This window comes from Hibiscus syriacus, unplaced genomic scaffold (genome assembly GCF_006381635.1).
Source record: "Hibiscus syriacus cultivar Baekdansim isolate YM2019G1 unplaced genomic scaffold, ASM638163v2 tig00110903_pilon, whole genome shotgun sequence".
NCBI classification, from domain to species: Eukaryota; Viridiplantae; Streptophyta; class Magnoliopsida; order Malvales; family Malvaceae; genus Hibiscus; species Hibiscus syriacus.
In genome coordinates, this window is record NW_024062906.1 from 317,014 (window position 1) to 344,962 (window position 27,949).

The 27,949-nt window shown below is 34.1% G+C and overlaps 1 protein-coding gene and 1 pseudogene across 2 annotated transcripts; one reads left to right on the forward strand and one right to left on the reverse strand.

Moving 5' to 3' along the window:
- Nucleotides 1-9,101, reverse strand: part of LOC120146199 — a 37,771-nt pseudogene extending 28,670 nt beyond the window's left edge.
- An 11,027-nt stretch (nucleotides 9,102-20,128) lies between these two features.
- Nucleotides 20,129-25,455, forward strand: LOC120146185 (nucleotide-sugar uncharacterized transporter 2-like). Of its 2 annotated transcripts, none has more exons than XM_039159822.1 (8): nucleotides 20,129-20,286; nucleotides 20,663-20,814; nucleotides 20,934-21,142; nucleotides 21,233-21,326; nucleotides 21,406-21,572; nucleotides 21,651-21,821; nucleotides 21,984-22,315; nucleotides 25,445-25,455. In XM_039159822.1, exons 1-7 carry the CDS (start codon nucleotides 20,187-20,189, stop codon nucleotides 22,261-22,263), a joined length of 1,173 nt encoding a protein of 390 aa, XP_039015753.1. In that variant the 5' UTR covers nucleotides 20,129-20,186; the 3' UTR covers nucleotides 22,264-22,315; nucleotides 25,445-25,455. The 2 variants fall into 2 exon arrangements, with proteins under 2 accessions (XP_039015753.1, XP_039015754.1); XM_039159823.1 differs by having other exon boundaries at nucleotides 20,139-20,277.
- The last annotated feature ends 2,494 nt before the right edge of the window (nucleotides 25,456-27,949 follow it).

Genomic DNA, 27,949 nt, shown 5'->3' on the forward strand with positions numbered 1-27,949 from the left:
TTCATGTATCATCTATTTATGTATTGATGTATGTATATGTTAATCTGTTAGGGGAATGGTTCTGTGAGCAGTCTTCATTCTATCCCTGATTAGGTTGTCTTCATTTACCATTAGTGTGTACTCTTGCAAACCTCGACCTGAGACTATTTATTTTCCTTGCCCCATCTACCCCAAAAATTTGGCTTCCTTTGCCCCAGCTTTGATCTTGAGTTTCGAAGAGATGTTCGTTGAATTCCAAGATAGGCTTCAAGAGAGATTATCTTGTTTGAAAATGATTTTCTTCTTCTTTTTATTTTCAAAATTTTTAAAAATATCAAAAAGAATTTTGAAAAATATTGCCTCCTTCTAAGTTTCACATTTGAAACAAATCATAAAACAGGAGTTCATCGAATATCAAAAGAATCAAATGCTCTTTTAATCTTTCATAGCTGTAAATCTTTGACAAATATCAAGATCAAAAGTTTGGTTTTGAGATTAAAGGCCTACACTTTGAGGTTTGTTTTATTGATTTGTCCTCGATCATTGTGAAAATTATGACATGCCCCTCATTTTTTGTTTGGCATTTTAATCAGAGACGGACAAAATAACACAACTAGCATAGTCAATTGCTAGACTCTTTAGAACACTTCTGTTTCGGTTCTCTGAAATCTTCCATTTGTTTAAGCCTCGTATACTCCTCTAGCAAAGGCAGTACAAAAATATCAATCAAAAATGAGATGTCTGAGTGCTCGTGTGAAGTTGACTATAACATGCATTCCTCAACTCCCTTATTCATATTCACCGAAACTCCTTTTTAGTAAATTTGATTTTATTTGCCATTGTTTGGCTAGTTAAATTCAACTTTATTGTACATATATTTTTTATAACTGCCTTTATCTAGCTAGCTGAAGGATTCACGTCGTCACAAAGTCTTCAAATTAACAACCACAGTGAAGCAAACACCAAATTACCAAGTACCTAATTAATGTCATGGTTTGAATATAATCTATTCATTACGCCAGGGCTTTTGAGTTTCCTCTATAACCAATTGTTTTAGCAGAATATATATATATATACGGATTTAATTTCTTAAGATTACCAAGGAGAACCTATTATAGTTCAGGTGTTTGTTGAAGATCAGAAAATATCATCGTTAGAGTTCAATTCCCAAGCAACTAACCTAAACTAGATTCACCTACTTGACTATTCCATCTGTGAAGATCATGATCATCATTGAATGTCATTAACAGAAGTAGAAACCAATTAGTTTTGCAATCTCATATGCTAGTTGCCCTATTTTATCTGCTCCTAACACATACCTGAATGCAAAACCTTTGATTGGTTGTACATACGAGGAGAAAACTATATCAGTCCCTTAAAGAGAATGAATGTATTTTTGGAGTAGGATTAGGGGTTCTTGTTTTACAAGGTTCAATCTTGTCATTTATCAAAGATTTACAACCTCAATTATTAAAAGTCTTTTAATTAAAATGATATTCAAGGAATTTCAAGATTAAAATTTGCTCATTACTCATTTCCTCAGAAGAAAGCATTTTTTTAAAATGTTCAAACATCAAGTGACTTCCAAACATTTAATCATGGATAGAAAAACAAGTTCAAACAAGATGACATGCATGAGAATGCAATAAAAATTCCTGATGGATGCCCCAGTCGACACACGATCATAATGCATCATCACAAATTGAATGTCAATGCCCCTAAATCAATTAGATATTGGACCTTGCGCTTCAATGCACCATAGTTCTCAGTGGTGTGTTCTGAGCTCCCAATGTGATAGTTGCGTATGACGTTTATATCATGGCATTCAGGATATGGGGCATCTCTTTATTTGGATTGAATTAGAGTCACAAGGTTCCTCTTAACTAGCGTTGGGAGAAACTCCTCATAAGTCATTGGGATTTGATGAATGTGAGTCTTTTCACGGAAGATATTATGAGGCCTGGTCCCCAGACTAGCTAGATAATATCTCACGATGTTAATCTCAGCTCTTTCCTCATTGTCAGTATGGCTAGTGCCACTTATCTGGCTATTCTTGACAGTTCTTTCAATCATTTATCCACACATGATAATGTCAGAGAAACTCTTTGTGGTAACTCCTATCATGTAGTTGATATATGGAGATTTTAATGTGTCAACGAATAGAGTGATGAACTCTCTTTCAGTCATTGGTGGATGTACTTGAGATGCAACATCCCTCCATCGTTGATTGTATTATCAGAAGCTCTCATCACTCCTCATCTCCAAATTCTACAGTGTTGTTCGATCCGGAGTCATATCAATCATGTTCTTGTATTGGCCTAGAAAGGCACTAGGCAAATCCTTCCAAGAGCAGACTTTAGTACGACTTAGTTGATTATACCACTTAGAAGTGGGTCCAATCAAACTGTATTGGAAATAGTGGATCAACATCTCATCATTGTTGGTATATTCAGTCATCCTTCGAACAAACATCGTGAGATAGGCATTAGTGCAACTGGTTCCATTGTACTTTTCAAAGTTGGGCATCTTGAATTTGGGCGGAAGCACCAAGTTAGGAAAAAAAACTAGTTCGGCTGGATCCATTTCATTGTGAGAGCTATGTCCTCTCATTCCTTTAAAGGTCTCTCTGCACCACTGTTTTAAGTTCTTAGGGATCTCATTATTTGCTCTTCTTGTCCTTTTAAGAACGAATATGTTATGATCAGAAGAATTACCTCAAGGATTTAACACAGTTGTATGAGTTTTAGTAGCGGAGAAGCCTGCTTGGTGCCTAAGAAGCTTGTTGGGTGAAATGAGCATTTGTGGATTTGCATGTGCCATCACACATTCAGAGGTTTCCATAGTCGATGAAATCTTCTTATTTCCTCTTTCTTGGTTGAGCGCATTTAGTTTGGCCACAAGTTGATCACCCAGGTCATTTTGGTTTTGCAAGATACGATTCATGGTGGCTTTTTGCGCCTGCTCCATTTTAGCTTCCCAATCTGCTTGCATCTTTTGTAAACTTTCTTCCAGTTATTTCTTCAATTTCTCAAATTTTGCTTACATTCTCAATACTGTGTGAATGAAATTGTACAGTTAGAATCACTTCCTCAAAGTCATCCACGAGATAAACCCATGATTCCATGATTAATGCATGTAAAAATGCTTCAATGAATATTATGCAGAATGCGAATATGCAAATGCAGATGCAAAAAATGTGAAAATGTTTAAATAAACACAGTGCATAATGTAAATGCAAAAGGTATCAATTTCTAAAAGTAATCATTCTTAGAAAAAGTTCCATTCATAAAAAAATTAATCTTTACAAGAGATATCAATCTACAAATACAGTTTGGCCCTTTTATTTAGCTCCCTGATCAAAGTCATGATCCTAACCATTTTCTCTTCATTCCAGAAATAAATCTAAATCCAGACGGTGAGCAGTTGAGTGCAGCCTCTAAATCGACTTCCCTCCAATTTATGAAAATTATTTAAGGATCAGAAGGTCTCTGCCAAGACATTCGGTATAGGACTTATATCTCTCTCCAATTTGTCCAACAAATCTGCAACAACAACCTCCACGTGGAACAAATTCTTTGAGAATATAAACAAACCATATATAGCTAGAGCAAAGGTGTCTAATCTCTTATCTTCATATATGTGCTTGAGTATCACTTTCTTGAGATAATGCCACTGAAAATCTTATCTATTGAAAATGAAGCAGCTGTAAGCATGTCCAGGATCGGACTAGAGCTTTAAGCAAAGGTTCCTCTATCTTTACATAGAGGAGATGGGCCATGTCACCATATTTCTTGTGGGACTTCTCTTTGGTAGCTACTCTCAATCTCTCACAAATCTCTATCAAATCTTGTATATCATTCTTCTTGAAATTGACATTGACATATGTGGACATATGTGATATGTAATCCTCAGGAAAATTATCTCCTTTACCCTTTGTGTTTCTTTAGACTAAACTAGGACAATCGTATTGGGTTCTTCCTTGTTATGAAAACTCTTTTCCATTTTAATGGTCGCTCTTCTACTATGATGATTACTTGGTTAATCAACACCTTTCTTTTATTTATGATGATCATGCAAAAAAATACCTAATAATAAACAATCAAACATAGAAAATGTGTCAGTATAAAAGAATCCAAATATCAAGCAACTATTATTGAAAGGTAATTGCAACACCTATCCACATGCTTTTCTATCCTTATTAGGTTAAATCCTACCCAAAACATGTTTTCTACCCCATGCTTTGTTCGAAAGTAAAACCTAACCACATGTTTTTCTAGTTCACATACTTTATCATAAAATAAAATAATGCGGGTAAAGAGAAAAGGTTTAGTGTCGTTTCTCCTTTGTGTACACTTATTTTGGGTACCTACTGACGGACAGAGGTTCGATATGAATTTTATCGGGGTGAGGTACTAGGGCTCATTATATGCGGTATTGGGTTCTAAGAAAAAAAGGTACTCGAATTATCCATGTTGGTGCTTCCTTAGGCTGCCAATCCCTTAATCCTGGCCCATTACAGGCTCGTACGGATCGAGTTCAATTTGAGAGGATACATTCCCTTGTGTCTATGCGGAGAAACAAATTATCTCACGTATACATAAGTATATTAACCCCAAAGGTTACTTGCTAAAAAGAAACAATTTATCTCACGTAGGCTAAGCTTTCGCCTCAACTTAAGAGGGACAAAGCTCGTAAGTAAGCTTATGGTATGTCAATGCACGTGCTGTGTGTGAGAAGAAACTCACAAACCTTTAAAAACACGATAAAAGAAAAAAAATTACAAGCTAAAAAACTTGTTCAATTCTGAAGACCAATAAAATCAAAAGTCAATTGGTTAAAAATAAAATAATGCATGATATATTGAAATTCAAAATAAATAAAAGGATTGTAAATAAAATACAATTTAAGTTTGTAATTCCTAAATATAAAAACAACGTATAATCGTTTATGGCCTGACTCTCGAAGTCCCCAACAGAGTCGCCAAGATGTCATAACGTCTCCCTCGGGGATCTGTTAAACTTAAAAAATTAGTTTCAGGGAAAGGCGATGAAATATTGTTTTGAAAAACACAATTTGATTTTGGAGTCGCCACCAACCTTTAAGTTAGGTAGGTTGAAAACCTTAAACGACAAAAATGGTCTATGTTTTACCAAAGATTCATTTTAAAGAGTTCGAGAGTCGATTACATGTGGGGAAGGGTGAGCACCCCCAACACGCCGAAATTTTGGTACTTAAACAATTATATGTTGTTTAAATATTGGGAAGTGAAAACTTGAAAATATATTTAAATTACGATCCTTTTATTCATTTTATTTTATTCAAAAAAATGTAAATTTTCCGATAACGAATGCCCTTTTGTGTGAACAATCTTCAGGAATGCACTTCCTTTGTAGTTAGGAGACTTTCCCATAGATTTCCCTCACAAAAGATGTTATTTCGCAATTTACACAAAATAATAAAAAATAAAAATAGGTGAAAATAATAAAAAATAAATAAACATAATGCGAAGAAAACTATTGAATAAAAACATTTGTGCAAAAAATCTCGAAAAGATACATTCCCTTGTAGTTGGGAGATATCTTCGTAGATTTCTCTCACAATGAAATTTTCCATTTAGATATTTTATAAAACAAAATGAAATATAAAAAAGGTGGAAGTAATAATACCAATATGCACCAAAATACGGGACAAAAATATAAACATGAAAAAATTGAGAGCCAATAACAAAAATATCAAATTTCACATATAGCAACATCAAGGACTAAAGAGAATGAAATATAAATTACATATCCTATTATATAATAATTAAAGGAATTAAAACTTAATGTGGTCAAAACAGCAAGGACTAAACTGGAAATAAAAGCAAAGTCAACACAAAGTTAAAATTAGTGGCCAAAATGCATACAGAACCAAAGTACATGGATTACAAACATAAATAGAACATGCATATCCTTTACACAGTAATTAGTGACTAAAATGAACCAACAAGAAAATATACTACATGTGTATAAATAAACTAAAGTAGGATGACCCAGGCACAAATATAAACACAAAAATATTTGAAAGCAAATAAGGACTAAATTACAACATAAATAAAATAGGAGCTAAAAATGGAATGATGAAATTTCATTACAGTGACCAGATTACAAACATTACAAAAGCTTGAGGGACCTAAAATGTAATTGTCCCCCAAAAATGAGAAACACATAGGAAGATTACAAAACTACGAGGACTTGTGCTATTATTAACCCCAAATATGCCCTGACCCCTACCGAACGACATCGTTTTGCATCAGAGATATAACCCACTTAAAGGGTTATTTGGAAACCCTAAATTCATTTCCTCTTTCCCCTCTCAACCGCTCTTCTCATGCTCTCCATTTCTTCTCCCTTTGTTTCCTTGTCGAGAAAAATGAACCCAAAATCCCTACCATCGTAGATCGATGGCCACGGGGTTAATAAGCTCGACGAGCCTCTCAAATACACCCATATAACCGAACCCTATAAACCCAATCTCTCATACACATAGATCTCAAAATAATACCCCAAACTCGAAATGTAAAAAATTTACCTTTGACATCGACCGTATCCCCCTGACGAAGCCAAGAGGGACAGATCTCCCCCAAAGGTAAGTTTTTTTCGAATATATTTGGGTTTTATTGGGTTCAAATAGGTTTGAGTTGTTTTTTTTCCGAATGGTTTCTCCCCTTTTTGTATTTTCTTTTTTTTTCCTCCTCCCCTTATCTGTATTTGGTTGCATGTTTTTAATGGATGGTTGATAATGATGAGTTCTCTCATGGTAGGGCTTTGATTTTTGACTTGGTGATGAAATCCCGATTTTTTGGGATTTATTTTGTTTTTAATGGATTTGGTGATTTGTTTATTGTGGATGACATTTTTGTTGATTTGGGTATTGTTTTGGTTGATTTGTTCGGTTTGTTTTACTATAGATGACGGTGGGGCGGTTGAAATGGTGGCTGGATCATCAGGAACGGGCCAGAATAGCGGCGGCGACGCGATTTTTCACCTATTAGGGGGATGGATGTTGAAGAGATGAAACCCTAAATGACTTAGGGTACATCATAGGTTGGGTTTCGTTGTTGTGTCGAATCGGGTTACTGTAATCTGGGTGGGCTTCGGGTTTGTTATGTCTTGGGCTTCATACTGGTGGCTGTTGGACCTGCAAATTTTGTAATTAAATTTGGTTAATAAATAATAATAATAATAATAATAATAATAATAATAATATTTTTGTAGACCCGAATAAAAACAGGTGTCTACAGAATCCTTTGAAGGATAATATGTGTCCAAATATGCAGAAGAAACGAGTATCGGATATGAGTACTTCAAGGAAAATGAAGAATAGGATTAATATTAGTTACCTCAAGTGCTGAAGGGAACAATGTCATTCCACCAATGATGCTAAGCGCTGTGAGAGTTACACTATAACCAGGCATGTTCTCTTGAATTTCAGAAGCACCATAATCCATCATCAGGATGTGACATGGACAATGTCATAGCTACTATGTATCTACCATCCAGCAGTAGTTCCACAGCTGCCGGAATCGTCGCAAACAATGATGGACATATCGGCAACAAAGGGCTAATGAGAACAAGAATTGTTGACATGTACACAAAGCGTATATCGAAGAGTCTGAACAGAAGCCATGTGATACATCCTTGAAAGAATGCAATCTGAGCCGTGCCCAAAAACACACCAGAAACAGCATGGTCAAGAACTTCAACACATCGAGTATGAGCCGATTCCGATATCGGAATCATAGCCATAATCTGTTCCGTGACCCCACCGGAATCCGATGTGGTGAGGTAATAAAGAACCCAAAAAAACACTATTAACTGAGATAGGAAGTTCAAGTCCTCAGCAGCTCCAGTGATGATGGAATTGGCAATGGTAAATATTATCTTTGCACCACCTGTAAACACCCTTTGTGAAACATTTCCACCTTTAACAGCAAACCCTTTAGCCTTCTCAATCAAATCCAACCTTGTGATTATGAGTTCTCAGAAAATCAAATCGACCTCCGTGTAAATTTCTCCCCATTCATGGTTTCTAAGCCTCTCCCTCAAACTCAAAACCATCTCAGTGAAAGGAGAAGGGTTCATCAGAGCCTGATTGCTCCGATGAACTATCATCCATTGATTTAATCACAAAATGCTTGATTCCGTCACAAATTCAGTCATATTATAATGCATTGCCAAACTATCAATCTGCTCAGAAACTGTTTGATAAAACTGTGTAGAGTACTTATCCACCATTTCAGGGACATCATTCTCTTCTACCCATTGTTTAAGACCGATTTTCTCGGCATAGTTACTCTCTGGCAACCGAGATTTCACCGCAATCAAGGTATCTTTCCCCTCAACACCGATCTTATACGAGAAAACATAGCTCCAGCAATAAACCCCACGATCATACCAATTATCAATCCAATTGCCACAATGGAATCCAACCTTTTCAATATCCCATTTGTCAAATAAGAACTAATTGCACTTCTTCTGAAACGAGTTCTCCTAAATGATGAAACGGAAGACATTGCTGAATCCACATTTTTATTGCTAATCTTGAAACCCAACATGATGATCAACAATGACCCAACACTACCGATTGTCTCATAGACAACTAGAAAAACAGAAAACGAGACGAGCCACTTCATTAGCTTCGAAAATATCCTCTTATTAAGTCTTGAAAGCTTGGATTTTGGTCTTTTAAGAAACATCCTTAATATCAACAAGGGTAACTATGAAAGCCTTAAAGATAGCAATAGGGACAGCAAGAACAGTTTTAGTGAGGCCTAGTTTCAAAGGTTCTCTCCAAAATTCAACAAGGGCTTCATGAATACCTCTCAAAGGAATTGAACACAAATTTGCCCATTGAATCGTCCTAAGATACTCTTGCAAGAGCTTGCAAAGCCCGTATAAAATGCATAGCGTGAGGGCAAGATCAGCATGAGCCATGGCTATGTAAAGGGCTAAACGTACCTCGGGATCACCCGAGAGGCTGTTTCAATAAAATGGGTCGGCGGCGTTTCGTGCCCGGGATGGCGCGTGCCTTTCGTTTGGAGGCGCGTCGTTGATTTCTTGTGGCTGGGGAGACCTCCTCATTGATGCAGATCAGAAGATGTCTCGCCATGGAACTAACTCCATTTAATTAGTTCTTAATTTAACTTTCTTGAAAATATTGAATTTCCTGAGTTTTTTACTTTTCTATAAATCTCCTTAATTCACGATATTAGTCCAAACTTGCTGTTTCCATTTCTTCAATTTCCTTTATCTTTTAATTAAACACTAATTTAATTCAATTTCCTTTTAATCTTTATATTTTTTCTCCTTTTAAACTTTTCATTATTGCTTTACAATCATGCGTATATATTTCTTTGTTTACTTTTTTGTATTTACCTATTAAGTTTAGCCCTAGGTTTAAATTACTTGATTTAGATTAAAATTATTAACTTTTTATTAGGACATCACTTATAATTAGAAAAAAATTCAATGGTCTTCGTTTGTGCTCAAGTTTTTTAATTATTTATATAAGGTGAATACAAAATTGTATATGTTCTAAATACTTTTAATCATTTGACAATGAACGTTCAATCACCCTACTGCAGTCGTTGGTGCTTGAACCCGTGACCTATAAAAACAACAACGATTTTTTAAGAGTAAACTACGTCAAATACCACTCATCTTTAAGCTCGAGCTCGAAAATGTCACTGACGTTTCAATTTTGCCAATTGTAACATGGACGTTTATTTCACTGCAATTTTGCTACGATGCCATTAATCTGCTAACGGGACAATGACATAACATCTTTGTTCCGTGACGGCGATGACATGACTCCCTCATCAAAAACGGCGTCGTTTTGGCACGACCGTTTTGTTTTGATGCTCAAAAAGCTCAAAACGACATCGTTTTGTTGATAAAAAAATCATGAGATTCGAACCGTAGACCTTTAGGATCCAAAACTAAATACCCAACCACCAAACTAACTTAATAACTTAGTTTTGGTAGACCCCGAATTATCTTCACCATTTTCCACTGAATCAGGATTGAATGAAGTGATCTCAGTGACTGTGACGGTGGCCAGGGTTTAATCTCCTGAATTTGGATTAGATACTCAACGCGAACCGTCGGCCCTATCCGGTTCTTTGCATTCAAACCAAGAACCATTGCTACACAAACACACTAGTATTTGATCTTAAACTGTTCAATCCACAGGGAAATTGAATTCCTGCAATGCAGAAAGCATTATAATTTTAATAGAGAAACTTTTCATCAAAAATTAAATGCACAACTAATTTGTAAACCCCAAATACAGTTAAAGAAAACCCTTTTTCCTTTCAACGTTTCCAGCATTTTCTCAACAACCAAACATACAAACGTATATCTCCGAATGAATCAAACACAAACACACACTCAAAAACAACCGATTTTTCACTTTGGGTACACTGAATGGCGGAAACTATAAGACTAAAACACCGCGTTTTGGAGTGGTTTCCAGTTTCCATAGTAGAACAATAGTTTGTTAAGATTATACCAAGTTCATAAGTTAGCTTGGTGGTTGGGTACTTAGTTTTAGATTCTAAAGTTCTACGGTTTGAATCTTATGAAAAACATTTTTTCATCAACAAAACGATTTCGTTTTGAGCTTTTTGAGCATTAAAACGGTCGAGCTAAAACGACATCGTTTTGATGAGGGAACCATGTCATCGCCGTCACGGAACAAAGATGCAATGTCATCGTGTCGTTAACAGATTAACGGCGGAGTGGCAAAATTACAGTGAAACTTAAACGTTCGTGTTAAAAGGCAAAATTGAAACGTCAGTGGCATTTTTGAGCCTGAGCTTAAAGATGAGTTGTATTTGACGTAGTTTACCCTTTTTTAACTACTGAGATAAGTTGGTTCATGTTGTGCTCGAATTTTTTTAAAATATTCAATAAAAACGTTAAAAATTATTTATGATTAATATTTAGAGCCTTAATTTTGGGTTTAGGTTATTTACATAATTTACTCTTGACTTAGATAAAGCCTTTATTTTAGGTTTAGTCTCTTGTAAATTTTTAATTAATTTAACTACTCGAATAAAATATTAAAATCTTTAGGTTTAATATTAGAGCCCCATCTTAAGATTAGTTTTACTAAGTCCTTTAAAATCCATAATTTGACACTTTAGTTAGATAAAGCATTAATTAACCTATTAGCATAATTAGGTCAATAATCGGTTGTTTGACTGAATAATTTGGTTTTAAAAAAATAAAGGCAATATTGATTTATTTGGGTTTTAATAATGTATAATTCGCTTGTGCTTGGGGGTGATCGTTATTATCTCTGAAATAAATCAACATCATTTTCAAATTCTTGCATCATGATTTCAAAATTAAGACAACATTTGTGTAATGGGATTAATGGTAAAGCATCGCTCATGCCTGGGGTAATTATTATTAATTTCTAATTACATAAATAACTTTTTTCAAATCTACATATGTAACGGGTAAAAAATTAAATAAAATCTCGAACTCATAATTTTCAATTTTAGAACCATGGGTTATCAACTAGGTACTAGTTTTGGGCATTATGAGGGTGCTAATCCTTCCCGCACTTAATCGACTCTCAAACCCATTTTTTGATTTTGCAGACCAAAACTTGGTATTTTTTATAAAATAAAATATTTTATTTAAATTACCTGATTTTATGTGGCCCGATCCCACTTTAAAAATGATAGGTGGTGACTCCCATTTTTTACAAACTTTTTCAAAACCTGTCATCAACCCGTAAAAAGGTCGTTATGACAACAATGACCCTTGATCCTGCCTCAAAGGTTACACCGAACATCATATCCTTCTCTTGTAGGGACCAAATTGATTAGACCACATTTCTATTGAGGACGTTCAGTGATGATCATAATCTTTAAAAATGGAAAGGTAGAATAGATGAACTTAGTTTAGGTCAGTTACTTGGGAAACGAACTATAAGGGTGGAATATTTTGACCTTTAACGACACCTACACTATGACAGGTTCTTCTCAATGAGCTTAAGAAATTGAATCTATATACCCAGGAAGTTAATGTGTGTGTGTATATATATATATATAAACAAATCAAAGTTGAGCTATTCTACTAAAGCAATTAGTTAAAAGTTTAGGCTTTATGAATAGATTCCTTCAACTAGTTAAATAAAGGCAAAGAAAAAGAAAAACTATACATATAAATACAATGAAGTTGAGTTATTCCGCTAAAGAAATTGGTTAAAAGCCTTGGATTTATGGATAAATTCCTTAAGCTAACCAAACAAAGGAAAATTAAATTGAATTTAATTAAATAAGGAGTTTCGGTGAAAATAGACTAAGGGAGTTGAGGAACACCCATTATAGTCAACTTCATACAAGAACTCAAGAGCTTTATCTTTATATCGATATCTCAGCACTGCCACTGCTAAAGGAGTCTATGAAGCTTAAACAAATGGAAGATTTCAGAGAACCGAAATGGAAATCTTCTAAAAGTTCTAGTAATTGAGTAAGCTAGTTGCGTCATTTTGTCTACATCCAATCAAAATGCTAAGCCGAGAATGAGAGGCATGCTACAATGTTCACATGAACAAAGAAGGGAACGATAACTCGATGACATAAACCATAGAAAATTTAGGAATCCAACCTAAAATCAACCGGTCAAATCTTGACACTTGTCAAAGAGTCATAACTTTGAAAGATTAAACGCGCAATTAATTCTTTGATATTCGATGAACTCTTGTTTTATGATTTTTCTCAATTATGAACCTTAAAGTAAGGGGCAACATTTTTCAAAATTCTTTCATCAAACAATTTTTTCAAACTTCTCCATTAAACATTTTTCAAAAAACTCTTGATCAAACATTTTTTTCAAAACTTCTTTATCAAATATTTTTCAAAACTTCTTCATTCTACTTTTGAAAATAAAAAGAAAAAGAGGAAGAAAAACATTTTTAAACAAGAATTTCTCTCTATGGAGTAGATCTTGGAAATGGGTAAATGTCTCTCAGACATAAAATCTCATGTTTAGAATTGGGACACAAAAATGACATTTTGGGGGGAAAATTTGTTGGGGCGAGCAGAACAAATTAGCACAAATCAAGAATTGCAAGGATGCACTCTGGTGTGAAAAAAGAATAAAGCGACTGAATAGGAAAAGAATAAAGACTACTTGTTCAATCATTCCTAACCGCATATCAAGAAAACATGCATTCACATAGGCATACATGTCACATGAAATTTCATCTTTGCATCAAATATTCATCATCACATGCAACAAAATAAATTTTGATTTCCCTCTCAAGAGGATGTCTTTAAAAAATTTCTTCAAATTTTTTCTTATGTAAGATAATCATAATGAAATTTCTCCTCTCTTGAAAAATATGAAATTTCGTTTTCAAAAAAAACTCAAAACATCAGATGAATTTTATTATGACAATCACAAAAACATTCAAGATAGTTTCATTCGTACATGCACATTTTTACAAACCTTTCAGGAATGAAATGATTGGTCACAACTAGACCTCCTCAACAAGAAGGAGTAATGTCATCTTCGGCAAACAAACTATCTAAAGACAATTAGATCTCCTCAACACAAAGGATCAACAATATCTTCAAATTCTACTTCCACAAACAAAGAAATATATTACCAAACATGACGTCAACACGAAAGAAAAATGTTGTCCACGAACCAGATCTCTTCAACACGAAAGAGCAGTGTCATTTCTAAAACTAAGTTATCCACAGACAACCCAAACTTCCTCAACATGAAGGAATAGTGATGTCTTCAGATGTTGTTACCCAAATACGACTAGACGTCCTCAACACGAAGGAACAACATCGTCCACAGACTAAACCTCCTTAACGTATGTCACCATCATATTTGATATTGAGCAAATCACCCAAAAGCGACCATATCTCTTCAATAAAAATGAGCAATGTCATTTTCGAAATCAAATTATCCCCAGGCAACCAGACTTCCTCAACTTGAAGGAACAATGTTGTCTTCATATGCCTATTCATTCAAATGCGATTAGTCGTCCTCATCATTAAAGAATAAAACTGTCAATAAACAATGATTGTATTCTTTGAGATTGTTTCTCTTGAATCAAAATTTCATTTTATTCAACACAATTTCCCTTGAAACGATAACTAAATTTGTTCATTTTGAAACAATTTTTATCTCGCTCGAGATGGTTTCTCTTGAAACAAACTTCAACATATTTTGTCTCATTTGAGACAGTTCTCAAAAGAAAAAATTATATCTCGCATGAGATAACTTATTTTGAAACTAATTTTGTCTTGCTCGAGACAACTTTTTTGAAACCCAAAGCATCAACATTGTTTCGCTTGAAATAAATTAGGACTTGCTTAAAGTTTCGTTCGCTTGAAAGTGTTAAAATTTCGTTCGCTTGAAAGTGTAACTTTTAACATTTTGAAATTCAGCTCTTTTGAGAATGTTTCTCTTGAAACACAATTTTGAAAACATCTTCCTTGATATAAAGATATTTTTAGTCTCTCTTTAAACAATTTTAATACAAAAGGTGGAACCGGATAAAAACTCGTTGTCTTTCTATCTTTATCATATTCTTGTTAACACAAGAATAGACAAAGAGGATAAACTATAGAAATCTATTTTTGTCTGGGTTTTTAGTCATTTTTAATATTTTTTATTATATATTAATTATTAAATATTAATATTACTTTTTTGCATATCATTACAAGCTACAAACTGGGACTAAGCAAAAAATCAATCGGCCTAAATCTTAAACCCTAAACCAAACACTACCCTAACCAACATAAACCAATCCTAACCCTAGCCTCAACAGTTAACTCGCGCCGCCATCGTCACTACCAGTTAAACTCCATGTTGAACCACTCTCATCGTTGTTAGCTTTCTTGTTCAGCTATCATCACAATCAGTCAAAAAATATAGTATGAACAAACCAAACACATCGTAGAAAATCCGAGAACTATATCTGAAAAATTTGGGAATCTCACCAAAAATGAAAGTAACTCAACCATAAAAGGAAAAGAATAACATAACCATAGGGTGACCGATTAGAAAAAGAGAACAAGGGAAAGAGAAAATTGAACGAAAAAGGGTAACAAACTGAAAAAAGAAACCTGTGAGAGATTTGAAAAAAACGAAGGGAAGAAAAGACACACTTCGTTCATCATTCACCGGGAATGCACAAAGGTCATCGGAGTTGAAGAAAACGAGGAGTTCTTTCGTAGATCTAAGACGTTTGGGAGAGTTTTAGTACAATCAAAGCCCAAATCTATACTCAGGGCGTTAATCGACTTCGATTGGTGGTCTTCTTTCACTTATCCAATGTTTACGAGTGGTAGCCAGAGCTGATCCATGAAGGTCTTTGCAGTAGAGGTCTACCGATTTCTAGAAACATAGAACACCCTACGGGGGAGAGTTTTCAGAGAGAATTTCTTTTCTCTCATTTTGTTTTTTTAGAGGTGAAAAATAATGAAATTTAGGGTTTCTTAACCCTTATATTTCCCTTGTATATTCACCTGGAAACAACGTCGTTTTAAGCTCCTCAACCATATGTATTAGGTCTATGGGGCAATCACACTTTTAGTCCTCTTTCGTTTGTACTTTCATATTTTGGTCATTAAACTAAATATGAGTTATTATGTTTTGAGTCCCTTTAGTTTCTTTACATTCGCATTATAGTCTTGCATGTTTGAGATATTGTTTTGATTTATTGAACATGATATTTCGATTTATTCATGCGAGCAATCCTTGAATTTGTACATTCTTTGATTTTGGTCATTGAATAAAATGTGGGTTATTTATGTTTTAGAGATCTTAGTTTGTTAACATTTATAACTTGATCCTTGCTTATGTTGGGTATTGTTTTAATTTGATAGCATATGATGATTGGGTTATTATCATGTTTAATCCTTCTATTATTACTATTACTAGGATTTTATGTACATATATTATATTAAAAAGATTTTTTTATTTAATATCTATTAGGTATAAATATATATATATAGTATTTTTGTACATATATTATATTAAAAGGATTTTTATTTTATTTTATTATATATATATATATATATATATATATATTTCAATTCTTTTTAACATTTATAAAGTTCTTAGTGTTTGACTAACCTATGGAAGACCTCTAAGAACCTAGAGTGTCCTTCTGAAGGTTATTCGAATAAAGTTGTTATTTTATTATTACTCAATATTTATTTATATTCTATGATTTTTGAAGGTATATAAGACATGTTTCATTTTAAATAAAGGTATTTTTATTTTTAATATAATGAAATTATTTTAATAAATGTAAATATTCAATATGTTTTTATTTGTTTTAGTATTTTTGTTATTTTATTTTATTTATTTATTTTTCATATTATGTGGATATTTCATCTTATGTATATATCATTTATTACTATTGCATTCATAAATCATGCACTTATTTTCTTGTTTATTTAAAATATTCAAAGACAATGTTGTCTTGCATCGTGGGTTAATGGAATTGCGTTCAACATAACTAAATTTCAATTTCCGTTAATCCATGTAGTAAGAGAACATCATTCTTTAAATAAAACCGAGTGAATTAAATCATTTTCATTGAGTTGATTATTTTAAAAAGAGATTCACTCATTTTTAATTCATATAAATAAAAGGATAGTAATTAAAATTTAGAATTAAAATCTGTAAACTTCCTCCATTTTAGACAACATATAATCAAGATGTACCAATTTTGGGCACAGTGAGAGTGCTTACCGTTCCCCACGCATAGCCAACTCTTGAACCCTTAAAAACGAATCTTTGGTATACGCAAACCATTTTTTTGTCTCTAAAATATTTTTTCTTAATTTTTTAATTTTATTTTTTAAGTATTCGAACTACTTAACCTAAAGGTTGATGGCGCCTCTAATTCAAATTCAATCAAATTTTAAAAAAAATCCGATTTTTCAAAAATAATATCATAATTGTTTTAATATTTTTTTAAAAATGGTTATGACATTAATTATGTGTATTCACACTATGTATATGCAAATAAGTTTTGATAAAATTGCTTGGACAATGGGGACAGAGAAAAACTGTTTATATAAGTTGCAGTAAAAATTATTTTTTAAATAAGAATTTTTGTTATAATTTTTAGGAGAAGTCATCAGGAATACACGATTATTTTTGGAAGTCATTAAAATTAACGACGGCTTTCTTATACAGACGACATATAAGAACATAATTTTAAACATAAATCATCGTGTAGTCCTAACGATTTTCGCACTATTTAAATAGAGACCCTAATTTAGAAAATAATTCGTATTATACTTTGTATGAATTATTTCTTTTCACATTACTTCAGTAGGGAAGAATGGGTAGTTGAAATGACTGACTTTATCTTAACACTCTCCCTTGCTTGTGGTGCAGTTTCCAAAACATTGTAATTGTACCTATCCCCCATTTACCATTTGAGAGGACCCTATATTTCTCTTTTGTACACTGCCCTAACTCCAACCCATGTCTATATATACATATGGGTAAATCCTAAATTAGAGCTCCTATTTTTTTATTTTGAATTTGCCCTCCTCGTTTTTTATGATCAATTATATTTATCTCACTTATTTTTTATGATTAATTATATTTTATCCTATTTAAGTTGAAATCCTAGCTCCGTCCCTAATGTTAATATTTTTGCTTCCACACTACCACCAATCAGTCATTGACTCAATCAATAATATTATCTCATGGGCTTATTGTGTGATCTCAACAATAAAAGCATATTATTCTTCTGAGTGGTTTCGGGTTTGAATTATTGCACATGTAATGTGTGTAGTCCTTAGCAATAGGTTAAGATGGAACATTGCACTTTATTACTAAGCCAATTTTATCAATTGTTATGTCATATGTTGTTAAAAACAATGTGTTGTTCATTTTGTAATTTTCCATAGTTTAGGGACTCAATAAAAAATATCCTAAAATCAGGGGACTATTTTCATAGGTTACCCATTTTCCTTTTCTAAAACACGAGATGTATCCAAGGGTCAAAATCTATGATATCTATTTTAATGCACGTGTGTTTCAAATGGGATGGAATGAAAGATGCGTACAAACTTGGATGTGTTTGTGTGTGTGTATATATATATATGTACTGCATTTGGTGGTTGATGAAGAGTGCAGGGACATAACAGACAAAAAGTTATTAATCTTTGGCCTTTGAGACATCAATGTATTCCATTCACTGAAATGGAAGGTGTAACATCTTCTTCCTTCAACATCCATGTTTGATCCACCCACTTCCTTTTCAAATACACCGCTCCATTAATATCATCGCATCCACGTTATGATCTTACCATAACATCCTCTATCGGGATGGATCAAGGCTGGCATGGTAATCATCTTCTTCAAAATTTTAGATGCAATTATCTTTTTTTGTTGGCTATTAACTTTTAGTCTTTTAAAATTTTATAAATTTATCTCATTAATATAAAAATTTTCATTTGTCTCTACATACATATATATATTATATATATCATTTATCTCCCCACATCTAGAGGTGTGCGAAAAAAATCTGATATGATTGATTTGATTAAAAAATTGAATATTTTTTTATTTTCAGATAATTCGAATCAATATCTGAGAAAAAAATGAATAATTGAATCGAATGTGGACCGACTGAATTCTAATTTCAAATTATCCAAAAATCCAATAAAAATTATGCCTTTAGAGTTTAGACAACTTTTAATCCAATAAATAAGTACTTCACTAACACAATAAAATTCTATCCCAATAAAATGAGAATATTTAATATGTTTATTGTGGGTAAATAATTAAATATATAAAGAGGATAAAGATATAAAATTTAGTTTTGAAATTTTTATCAACCTATATTTTATGTTTAAATTTGAATATTTATATGTTTGTTATAGATTTTTTTATTTACAGAAAACCACTCTATAATTATAACCGTAAATTAAAATATAATTAGTAATTTTTTCCTATAACCATTGACACAAAAATTAGAGATTACAAATGATCAATGTTAAAAAAACATAACTAAAAAGCTCAAACAAAATAAAGATACGAACAAATCTGACAGGATCGGCTAACGAACCACAAAAGAGGATAAAACTATTGAAAGATCATCGACAAATCGCAAATCAGAGTCTAGTGACATGAGAAAACTATCCACGAACGCAAATTCAAAGCATGGAAGATAACATGATAGCAAATAACGACATCTTGATCAGTCGTGATGACGTCAAATTCAACCTTGATAAAAAAAGATAAACAAAAATAACGGTCAAACGATCGAAAAATACCAGAAGGCAGAGAAAAGTGTGCCACAAAGATAATGATAAACGTGTCAAAAAGACATAATTATTCTTGTAAAAAAAAGTCAATTGATAGTCGATAACAAACATCAAAACCGGTGTCACTACTGATTAAAGAAAATTAAAATAAAAAGTTATTTTGATCTAAAGATAATGGCACTGTTCCAGAATTTTAGATATTTTATTTTATTGAATCGGACATGAATCAAAATTTTAATGATTTAATTTTTTTTATATTTAAATTTTTTGATAGAATAATATTCATATATCTGAAAATAAACACCATGCCGAAAATAAGTTAATGACCATGATCTCACTATTTGTTTACATGATTAAACAAATTATCATATGATGTTTCCTTAACTTCACCGGAATCCCATGTCATCCAAAAGAAAATTGTAAGAAATGATGACATGTGGCATCACGGTATCATCTCATTCATCCCTTGAACCTCACAGCTATTTATGGAGTTTGGTGCCACCCTCCCACCTAAATATCTCATCCCATTTTTTGAAATTTCCAATAATCACAAAACTAACTTTAGTAGGACACTTGTCCATTCCAATCTTAAATTCTTTTTTCCTTTGTAAAATTTCAATTTTCCTTTATCTGTTCCTTTCTGATTCAATGCAAGACCCCATCTTTTGAAGAAAAAAAAAAGACAGCAACTTTATCTCAAAGAGTTTTTTTGTTCTATATTTTGGAAAATGGGGTTTTTATATGTTTATGCCTGAAGAATATGTAGCAGATCTTTGAAGAAAAAAAAAAGACAGCAACTTTATCTCAAAGAGTTTTTTTGTTCTATATTTTGGAAAATGGGGTTTTTATATGTTTATGCCTGAAGAATATGTAGCAGAGATCCAAATAGATGCAGCTTTTGAGTGAGGGGATGGGGTTGTTGGATTGTCTGTTGAGTGCAGAAGCCAGAAAATCCATCAAGCGGAAAGACAGTGATGCAGGTGAAGCAGGTTCGGTTGAAATTTTCCTTGAACATTGTCAGATTCATGTGTTGTCTGTGATTCTGTTTCTCTTAACATTATGATTCTTTTTTTTTTCTGAATGTCGTTTAACATTCATAATTTCTTTCATTTTGTTCAATCTGATTTGGCATTCTGCAATTGAAATGGGGCTTCATTATCGTGTCCATTGTGCATTGCTAGAGTTGTAATGGAAGACAATGTGATAGATTTTGATCCGAGTCTCTGTTAAAGATATCTTATTTTTTTCTGGTATAATTAGTTTAGATCGATATTGTAAAGGGGACGATCCTTCTAATCTGATTTATTTCATTTACAACGTCAAAATCTGAATTTCATGAACTTAATGCCTTTTCTTCTTTACCAGGTAAAGCATTGGAAGAACTCAGAGGCTCCATCTACAATGAACTTAGAACCTCAGAAGGAGCCAAGCGCCAACAGCAACGATTTTGCGGACCGATGGTAGCCATGTCCTTCAATTTCTTCGTTGCTGTTGCAATTATTCTGACAAACAAACTTGTTAGTTTCTTAAAATTATTCCTTTTCTTCTTGAAAAGTTGTTTGTAATCCGAAAAATCAATACAAGGTTTACAATATGTTCATTGAGGATCTTATATGAATCATATTTGATTTTTCAGGTGATGGGGAGAGTTGGATTCAACTTCCCAATCTTCCTAACCCTGATACATTACACCGTAGCATGGCTGTTACTAGCATTTTTCAAGGCATTGTCATGGCTTCCGGTTTCCCCTCCATCCAAAACGACTCCTTCCTCTGCCATCTTTACGTTGGGAGCGATAATGGCTTTCGCATCTGGCCTTGCCAATACCAGTTTAAAGTATAACAGGTCTGCGAATCCAGGTTCAGATTATCGATTTTGAGAAACTGATTCGGTTATTATTCCGGTTTTTCTCACCATTTAAGCTCACTTTTGCAGTGTTGGTTTCTACCAAATGGCTAAAATCGCAGTCACTCCTACGATCGTTCTCGCAGAGTTCATTCTTTTTAGGAAAACCGTATCTTTCAAAAAGGTAACTGAAATATATTAGATGAACACCCTTCGGTTCTTTCTGATTTTCTAGTTCTTATCGAATCTCCATCATTATGCAGGTATTGGCTCTAACAGTTGTTTCGGCAGGCGTCGCGGTGGCCACCGTAACGGATTTAGAGTTCAATGCTTTCGGAGCTTGTATCACCATCGCATGGATACTCCCGAGTGCTATAAACAAAATTCTGTGGTCTAATTTACAACAACAAGCAAACTGGACTGCACTTGCGTAAGTCATAAGTAATTCAGCATTTTGTGTTGTGTCAGTAATGTAAAGTGTTTGAGACAAGAATTGTGTGAAATGTAGGCTGATGTGGAAGACAACACCAATCACAATCTTCTTCTTAGTAGCATTGATGCCATGCTTGGATCCGCCTGGAGTTGTGTCGTTCAAATGGAACATAAACAATGTTACAGCAATTCTCGTATCGGCATTGCTTGGTTTTCTCTTACAATGGTCTGGTGCACTGGCATTAGGGGTAAGTTTCTACTACACCTTTTCAATTCTGACTCGAACTTGAAATGATCCAAACCTGAATAATCCAAACAGGTAACATAAAGTTGATTTGAACACGAAGTGAATACCATCCAAAATGATCTGGACATATAAGGTTAATGGTTTTTTGGTATTTTCTTGCAGAGCAACTTCTGCAACATCTCATGTTGTATTAGGACAATTCAAAACTTGCGTGATACTTCTTGGAGGATACCTTCTTTTGGATTCTGATCCGGGGCTTGTGAGCCTTTCTGGCGCCGTTGTTGCACTCGCCGGGATGTCGGTTTACACGTCGTTTAACTTGAAAGAATCAAAGGAGGGATCAAATAAACAGATTCCAATGCAAAATCCTGTATCAAAAACAAAAACCAGTGAAAATGGCAGTGAATGCTCAACAGTAATAAATACTACAAATGAAGTGTAAAAATATACGAAGAGAAGAGATTGTATAGACAATGAAACAAAGGTCCCATAAAGTTCTAATATTCTTTTCTTTAATGTGTATACTTAATCAGTGATTTGAAATTGAATTTCACACCAAAATTGCGTCAACAAGATGTATATCCATTTGTTGTCAATTGGTTAATAATTCCGAACAGATAATACTTTGTAATCATCTGATAGTAAAATAAAAGAAACTAGGCAGCATCTGATTGAATATGAGCATCAGCCAATTAAAAGGAAACCAGAAACTTGTCAAACACCAATTGCAGCTTGTATCAACTTTCCTCCCTAATCAAAATTTAATATGCAGGTGAATTGAAAGGAAATTTTGGTGAAATCCCACCAAATCTATCAATCCATCTCTTCAAATCCTTCCTAATCAAGCATCTTACAAGAATAATAAGTACCAAAAGGAACCTTATTCTCCCACCAGACTGTTGGGAAATAAATCGAGAACAAGTAATTTCCCTATAACCAGATTAGTGAGAATGTGAAATAAAAAACGGATAAATAATACCTGAAATTGATAACGAAATTCAGCCAATTGTGCTTACGTCTCCGGACTGCTGCAGATCTTTTACTAAGAGAGAAAATTTACAGGTGTTTACAAAACACTCACTACTCACAAGAAACTCTCTAGTATTGGGAGAAAGAAATAATTTGGGATGATTTTGAAACTAAATGAGTTAGGGTATTTATAGTTGAAGCTTGAGGACTAATCTTATAAATATCCTAAAGTTCAATGACTCAATTTGGTGATTATCCCTTGCCCAAATTCAATAAAATATGTTGTATAACTTTGAAATTTAAAGCAGCCCCCCACCTTTGAATTTCAAGCAGCCACCGGCTGCTAGCATTATTTGACCAACAATCTCTCACTTGAAGACTGATTTTAATATGTCTTCACACCTCGATCAATGTAGCAGTATTTCTGGTTTTGCTATTTTAGCATGCCAACTGAAGTTGAACACAACTTCAGTTTGTCCATAGTCACCATCTTTGTCAACATGTCTGCCGAATTTTGAGCTCCACTAATCTTTTCAAGTTTCAAAATCTCATCTTCCAGAAGAGATCGGATAAAATGATATCTCAATTGTATGTGTTTCCTCCTGGAATGAAAAGACGGATTCTTTGCTAGATGGATAGCACTTTGACTATCGTAATACAAGACATTGTTTTCTTGTTTCTTGCCTAACTCTTCCAAGAAACTTTGGAGCCAAACCATCTCCTTGCTGGCTTCCATAACAGTGACATATTCTGCTTCAGTTGTGGAGAGAGCAACTATCTTCTGTAGTTGAGAAACCCAACTCACTGCAGTTCCTCCTAGAGTATAGACATACCCTGTAGTGCTTCTTCTGATGTCGACATTTCCAGCTAAGTCAGCATCTACATAGCCTGTCAATATCGTATCTCCACCTTTGAAACAAAGTGCTTTGTTTGTGGTACCTCGTAGATATCTGAGGATCCATTTGACTGCTTCCCAGTGTACCTTGCCCGGATTATTCATGTACCTGCTAACAACTCCCACTGCATAAGCAATATCTGGTCTAGTACAAACCATGGCATACATCAGACTTCCAATTGCTGAGGCATACGAAACCTTCACCATGTATGCACATTCTTCCTCCATCTTTGGTGACTGTTCTTTGGAGAGTCTAAAATGAACACCTAAAGGTGTACTTACTGGTTTAGCATCTTGCATGTTGAACCTAGAGAGTACTTTGTTGATGTACTCAGCCTGTGATAACATCAAAGTCCCCGACTTTGTGTCTCTCTTAATCCTCATCCCAAGAATTTGCTTTGCAGCGCCCAGATCCTTCATAGCAAACTACTTCAACAATTTTTGCTTCAAGTTTATAATCTCTTGCATGTCTGAGCCTGCAACGAGCATGTCATCAACGTACAACAATAAAATAATGAAGTTATTGTCGAACCTCTTGATGTAGCAACAATGATCTGCTTGGCATCTGGTAAAACTACTGCTACCCATGAAATTATCGAACTTCTTGTACCACTGTCTAGGAGTTTGTTTTAAACCATACAAGCTCTTCTTCAACCTGCATACCAGGTTTTTCTTGCCTGCCTATATGAAGCCTTCTGCCTGCCTCATATAGATTTCTTCCTCCAAATCACCATGAAGGAAAGCTGTCTTTATATTTAACTCCTCAAGATGTAAATTCTCTACAGCTACAATTTTCAACACCAGTCTGATTGTAGACAGTTTTACGACTGGAGAGAAAATTTCATTGTAGTCAATACCTTTTTTTTTTTGTTGAAAACCTTTGACAACCAATCTTGCTTTGTAGCGTTTGCTCCCATCATGCTCTTCTTTGATCCTGTAAATCCACTTGTTATGGAGCGCTTTCTTGCCTGGTGGTAATTCAGCTAATTCCCACGTCTGATTTGACATAAGTGAGTCAATCTCATCTTTCATGGAAGACTCCCACTTGACTGAATCCTCCACCTGAATTGCTTCATCATAGCACTCTGGTTCACCATTGTCAGTCAGCAAATAGTAGTGCAAAGAAGGAGAATAACGTTGGGTTGGTTTAGGAATTTTGGAGGAACGTCTTAGTTCTGGTGTGTCTGGTTCTTCTTGAACTACTTCATGATTGATTTGAACATCATTTCCAGAAATCTCCTCGAACTCAACAAATTCCTTTGTTTCAGCTTCGGTATTGGAGCTACTTGATTCTATGGTTGCCCTATCTTTGTACATCACATTCTGTTGAAAACATTTTGATATTTCGATATAACAAATTAAGTTAAATAAATTTTAAGATTTTCCAAAATGATTTTCTAAGTATATTCGATATAATTATTCGAATATCAAAACATTACTCAAAATATTTCACAAATCATTTTTAATCCTTACTTAAGTGTAAAATTAAGTTTTAATCTTAAAACAATTTCAAATGAATGGTTTGGCTCCGAGATTTCCAGAATGCTCGGAGGGAACCGATTCCCCCATAGGGGGTACCGATTCCCCCTATTCAACGGTCGAAATATTTGAATTTTACACTTAGGGAACCGATTCCCCATAGGGGGTACCGATTCCCCCCACGCTCCAAACTGTTTTATTAATTGTTTTCACACTAAAACGGCTATATGATCTTCACTAATCATCCCCAACGTTCAGAAGAGATTCAAGGTGTATTTAGACAAGTTATGAAGCCCTTGATCAACAAGAAATCATAGAGAAACAAGAGAGAAAGCATCAAACACCAAGTTTGTGCAAATCAAGCCAATTTTCCTTTCAATATTCATTTTGCTTTCAAGAACACCATTTGTGCTCATTTGTAATTATCTTTGACTGTTCTTTTCTTGTTCTAGAATTGTGCAAACATCTTACCTTGTGAGGTTTTCTTGTAAGTTTGCAAATTTGTAATCTTCTCTTTGGGAAAAAGAGTGTTCTCAAGAGTTGGGGTATACTCTTGAGGGATTTTATAAGGTTATCTCTTTGGCCTCAAAAGAAAGAACAAATTAGTGAATTTGTTGGAAAATCCTTAGTGTGGATAGCTAAGGTAGTGGACGTAGACTTTGTTTGAGAAAGTCAAACCACTGTAAATCGCTGTGTAATTACTTTCAATTTTTCTGCAAAAGCTTCCACGAAATTTTTAATTGCCAATTCACCCCCCTCTTGGCCGATTCCGTCGATCGATTAACTCAACAATTGGTATCAGAGCCTAACTCATTTGAAGGTTTAATCACCTCTTGAGTCGATTCGGGAAGAGTTATATCGATTATTAAAGTCATCAATGGCCTCCGCTTCAAACTTCGACTCCAGTCTCGATTCGATGCCCGTCAACAAGCCTCATTTCTTCAATGGAGCTAATTATGCCTATTGGAAGAATAGAATGATGTACTTCATTCAAGAAAGTGACATGGGAGCATGGAATGCTGTAGAAGAAGGATACATCAAACCTCTCACTCATCCAAGGTTGTGGAGTGAAGGAGAGACAAGAATGTTCCAACTCAACTCCAAAGCCATCCATATTATTTTTTGTGCTCTTGGACAAGATGAATACGGAAGAGTTTCATCATGTACAACCGCCAAAGAAATATGGGACAAGCTTCAAGTCACACATGAAGGTACATATGAGGTAAAGAAATCAAAAATTAGTATTCTAACGCATAACTATGAAAATTTCAGGATGAAACCAAATGAAGACATCAAAGCTATGACGGATAGATTTTCAACGATTGTCAATGGTCTCAAATCATATGGAGAGATCATCTCAAATGAAAAGCTTGTGAGGAAGTTAGTCTACTCCCTCCCAAAATCATGGCAATCAAAGAAGACGGCAATCATCGAGTCTAAGGACCTATCGTCCTTAACTCTTGAAGAACTTATCGGTTCACTCCTCACTCATGAGATGATGCTTGAAGATGAGGTAGACCTTGATAAAGTTGAAGAGACACCAAAGGAAAAGGAGAAGAAGAAAAATATTAGAGTTGCTCTCAAATCCACAAAAGATGAGAGTGATTCTAATAATGATGATGATGAAGAGGAAATGGCATTGTTTGCCAAACGGTTCAGAAAAATGATGAGACCTTACCAAGGAAGAAAATTCAAACGAAACGAAGGCCTCAAAAATGAACCAAAAGAGAAGGACCCAATCATTTGCTATGAATGCAAAAAGTCGGGGCATGTCAAATATGATTTCCCACAATTAAAGAAAAATGGTCAATCAAAGAATAAGCACAAGGCTCATGTGGCTACACGGAGCGATGAAGAAAGTTCCGATGAAGAGGAACAAGAAGTAGCAAACTTGTGCTTGATGGCATTCGGGGAAGATTCTAAGGTAACCTCTAACTCATCCGATTTTGATGATTTATCTTATGATGAGTTATTTGAAGAGTACAATGGGTTGGCTTCGGATTATGAGAAATTTTTTTAAAATATAAAAATGATGTTTCAAAATTGAAAAATGAAAACAAACTCATATCCAAAACCAACAACGATCTTGAAAGTAAAATCAAAGATTTGCAAATCAAACTAGAAGAGTTTGAAAAGAAAATTTTAGATTTGCAAAATTTACTTTCAAAGATCAATGATGATCATCAAAAGAAAATTGATGATCTTAAAACTTCTTTTGATAAAGTTGGAACAAAACATTTTGAAAAAGGTGGAAATTCAAAATCCAACTTTGTTAGAAAAAGTTTTAGAAACTACAATCATAGAGGTCCCCAAAGAACCTCTAATGGAAAAATCATTAGAAGTATGTGGGTTCCTAAAGAACTCATTACTACTAAAGATAAAAATATCCTACACAAATGGATACCTAAGGGGACTAGGATTTTGGAAACTAATGAATATGGACCCAAAAGAATTTGGGTACCAAAAATCAAAAATTAATCTATGTTTGTAGGGAAAGGAGCATTGCTACAAGGCACGGGAAACAAATTCAAATTCATGGTACCTTGATAGTGGATGCTCAGGACATATGACCGGAGACAAAAGCCGGTTCATTGAGCTTAACGCCAAAAATGGAGGAGAAGTGACTTTTGGAGACAATTCAAAAGGTCACATTGAAGGTATTGGTACAATAGGTAATACCTCTTCCAAACAAATTAAGAATGTTTTATATGTGAATGGTTAAAGCATAATCTATTGAGTATTAGTCAATTATGCGATAAAGGATTCAATGTCTTATTTGAAATTA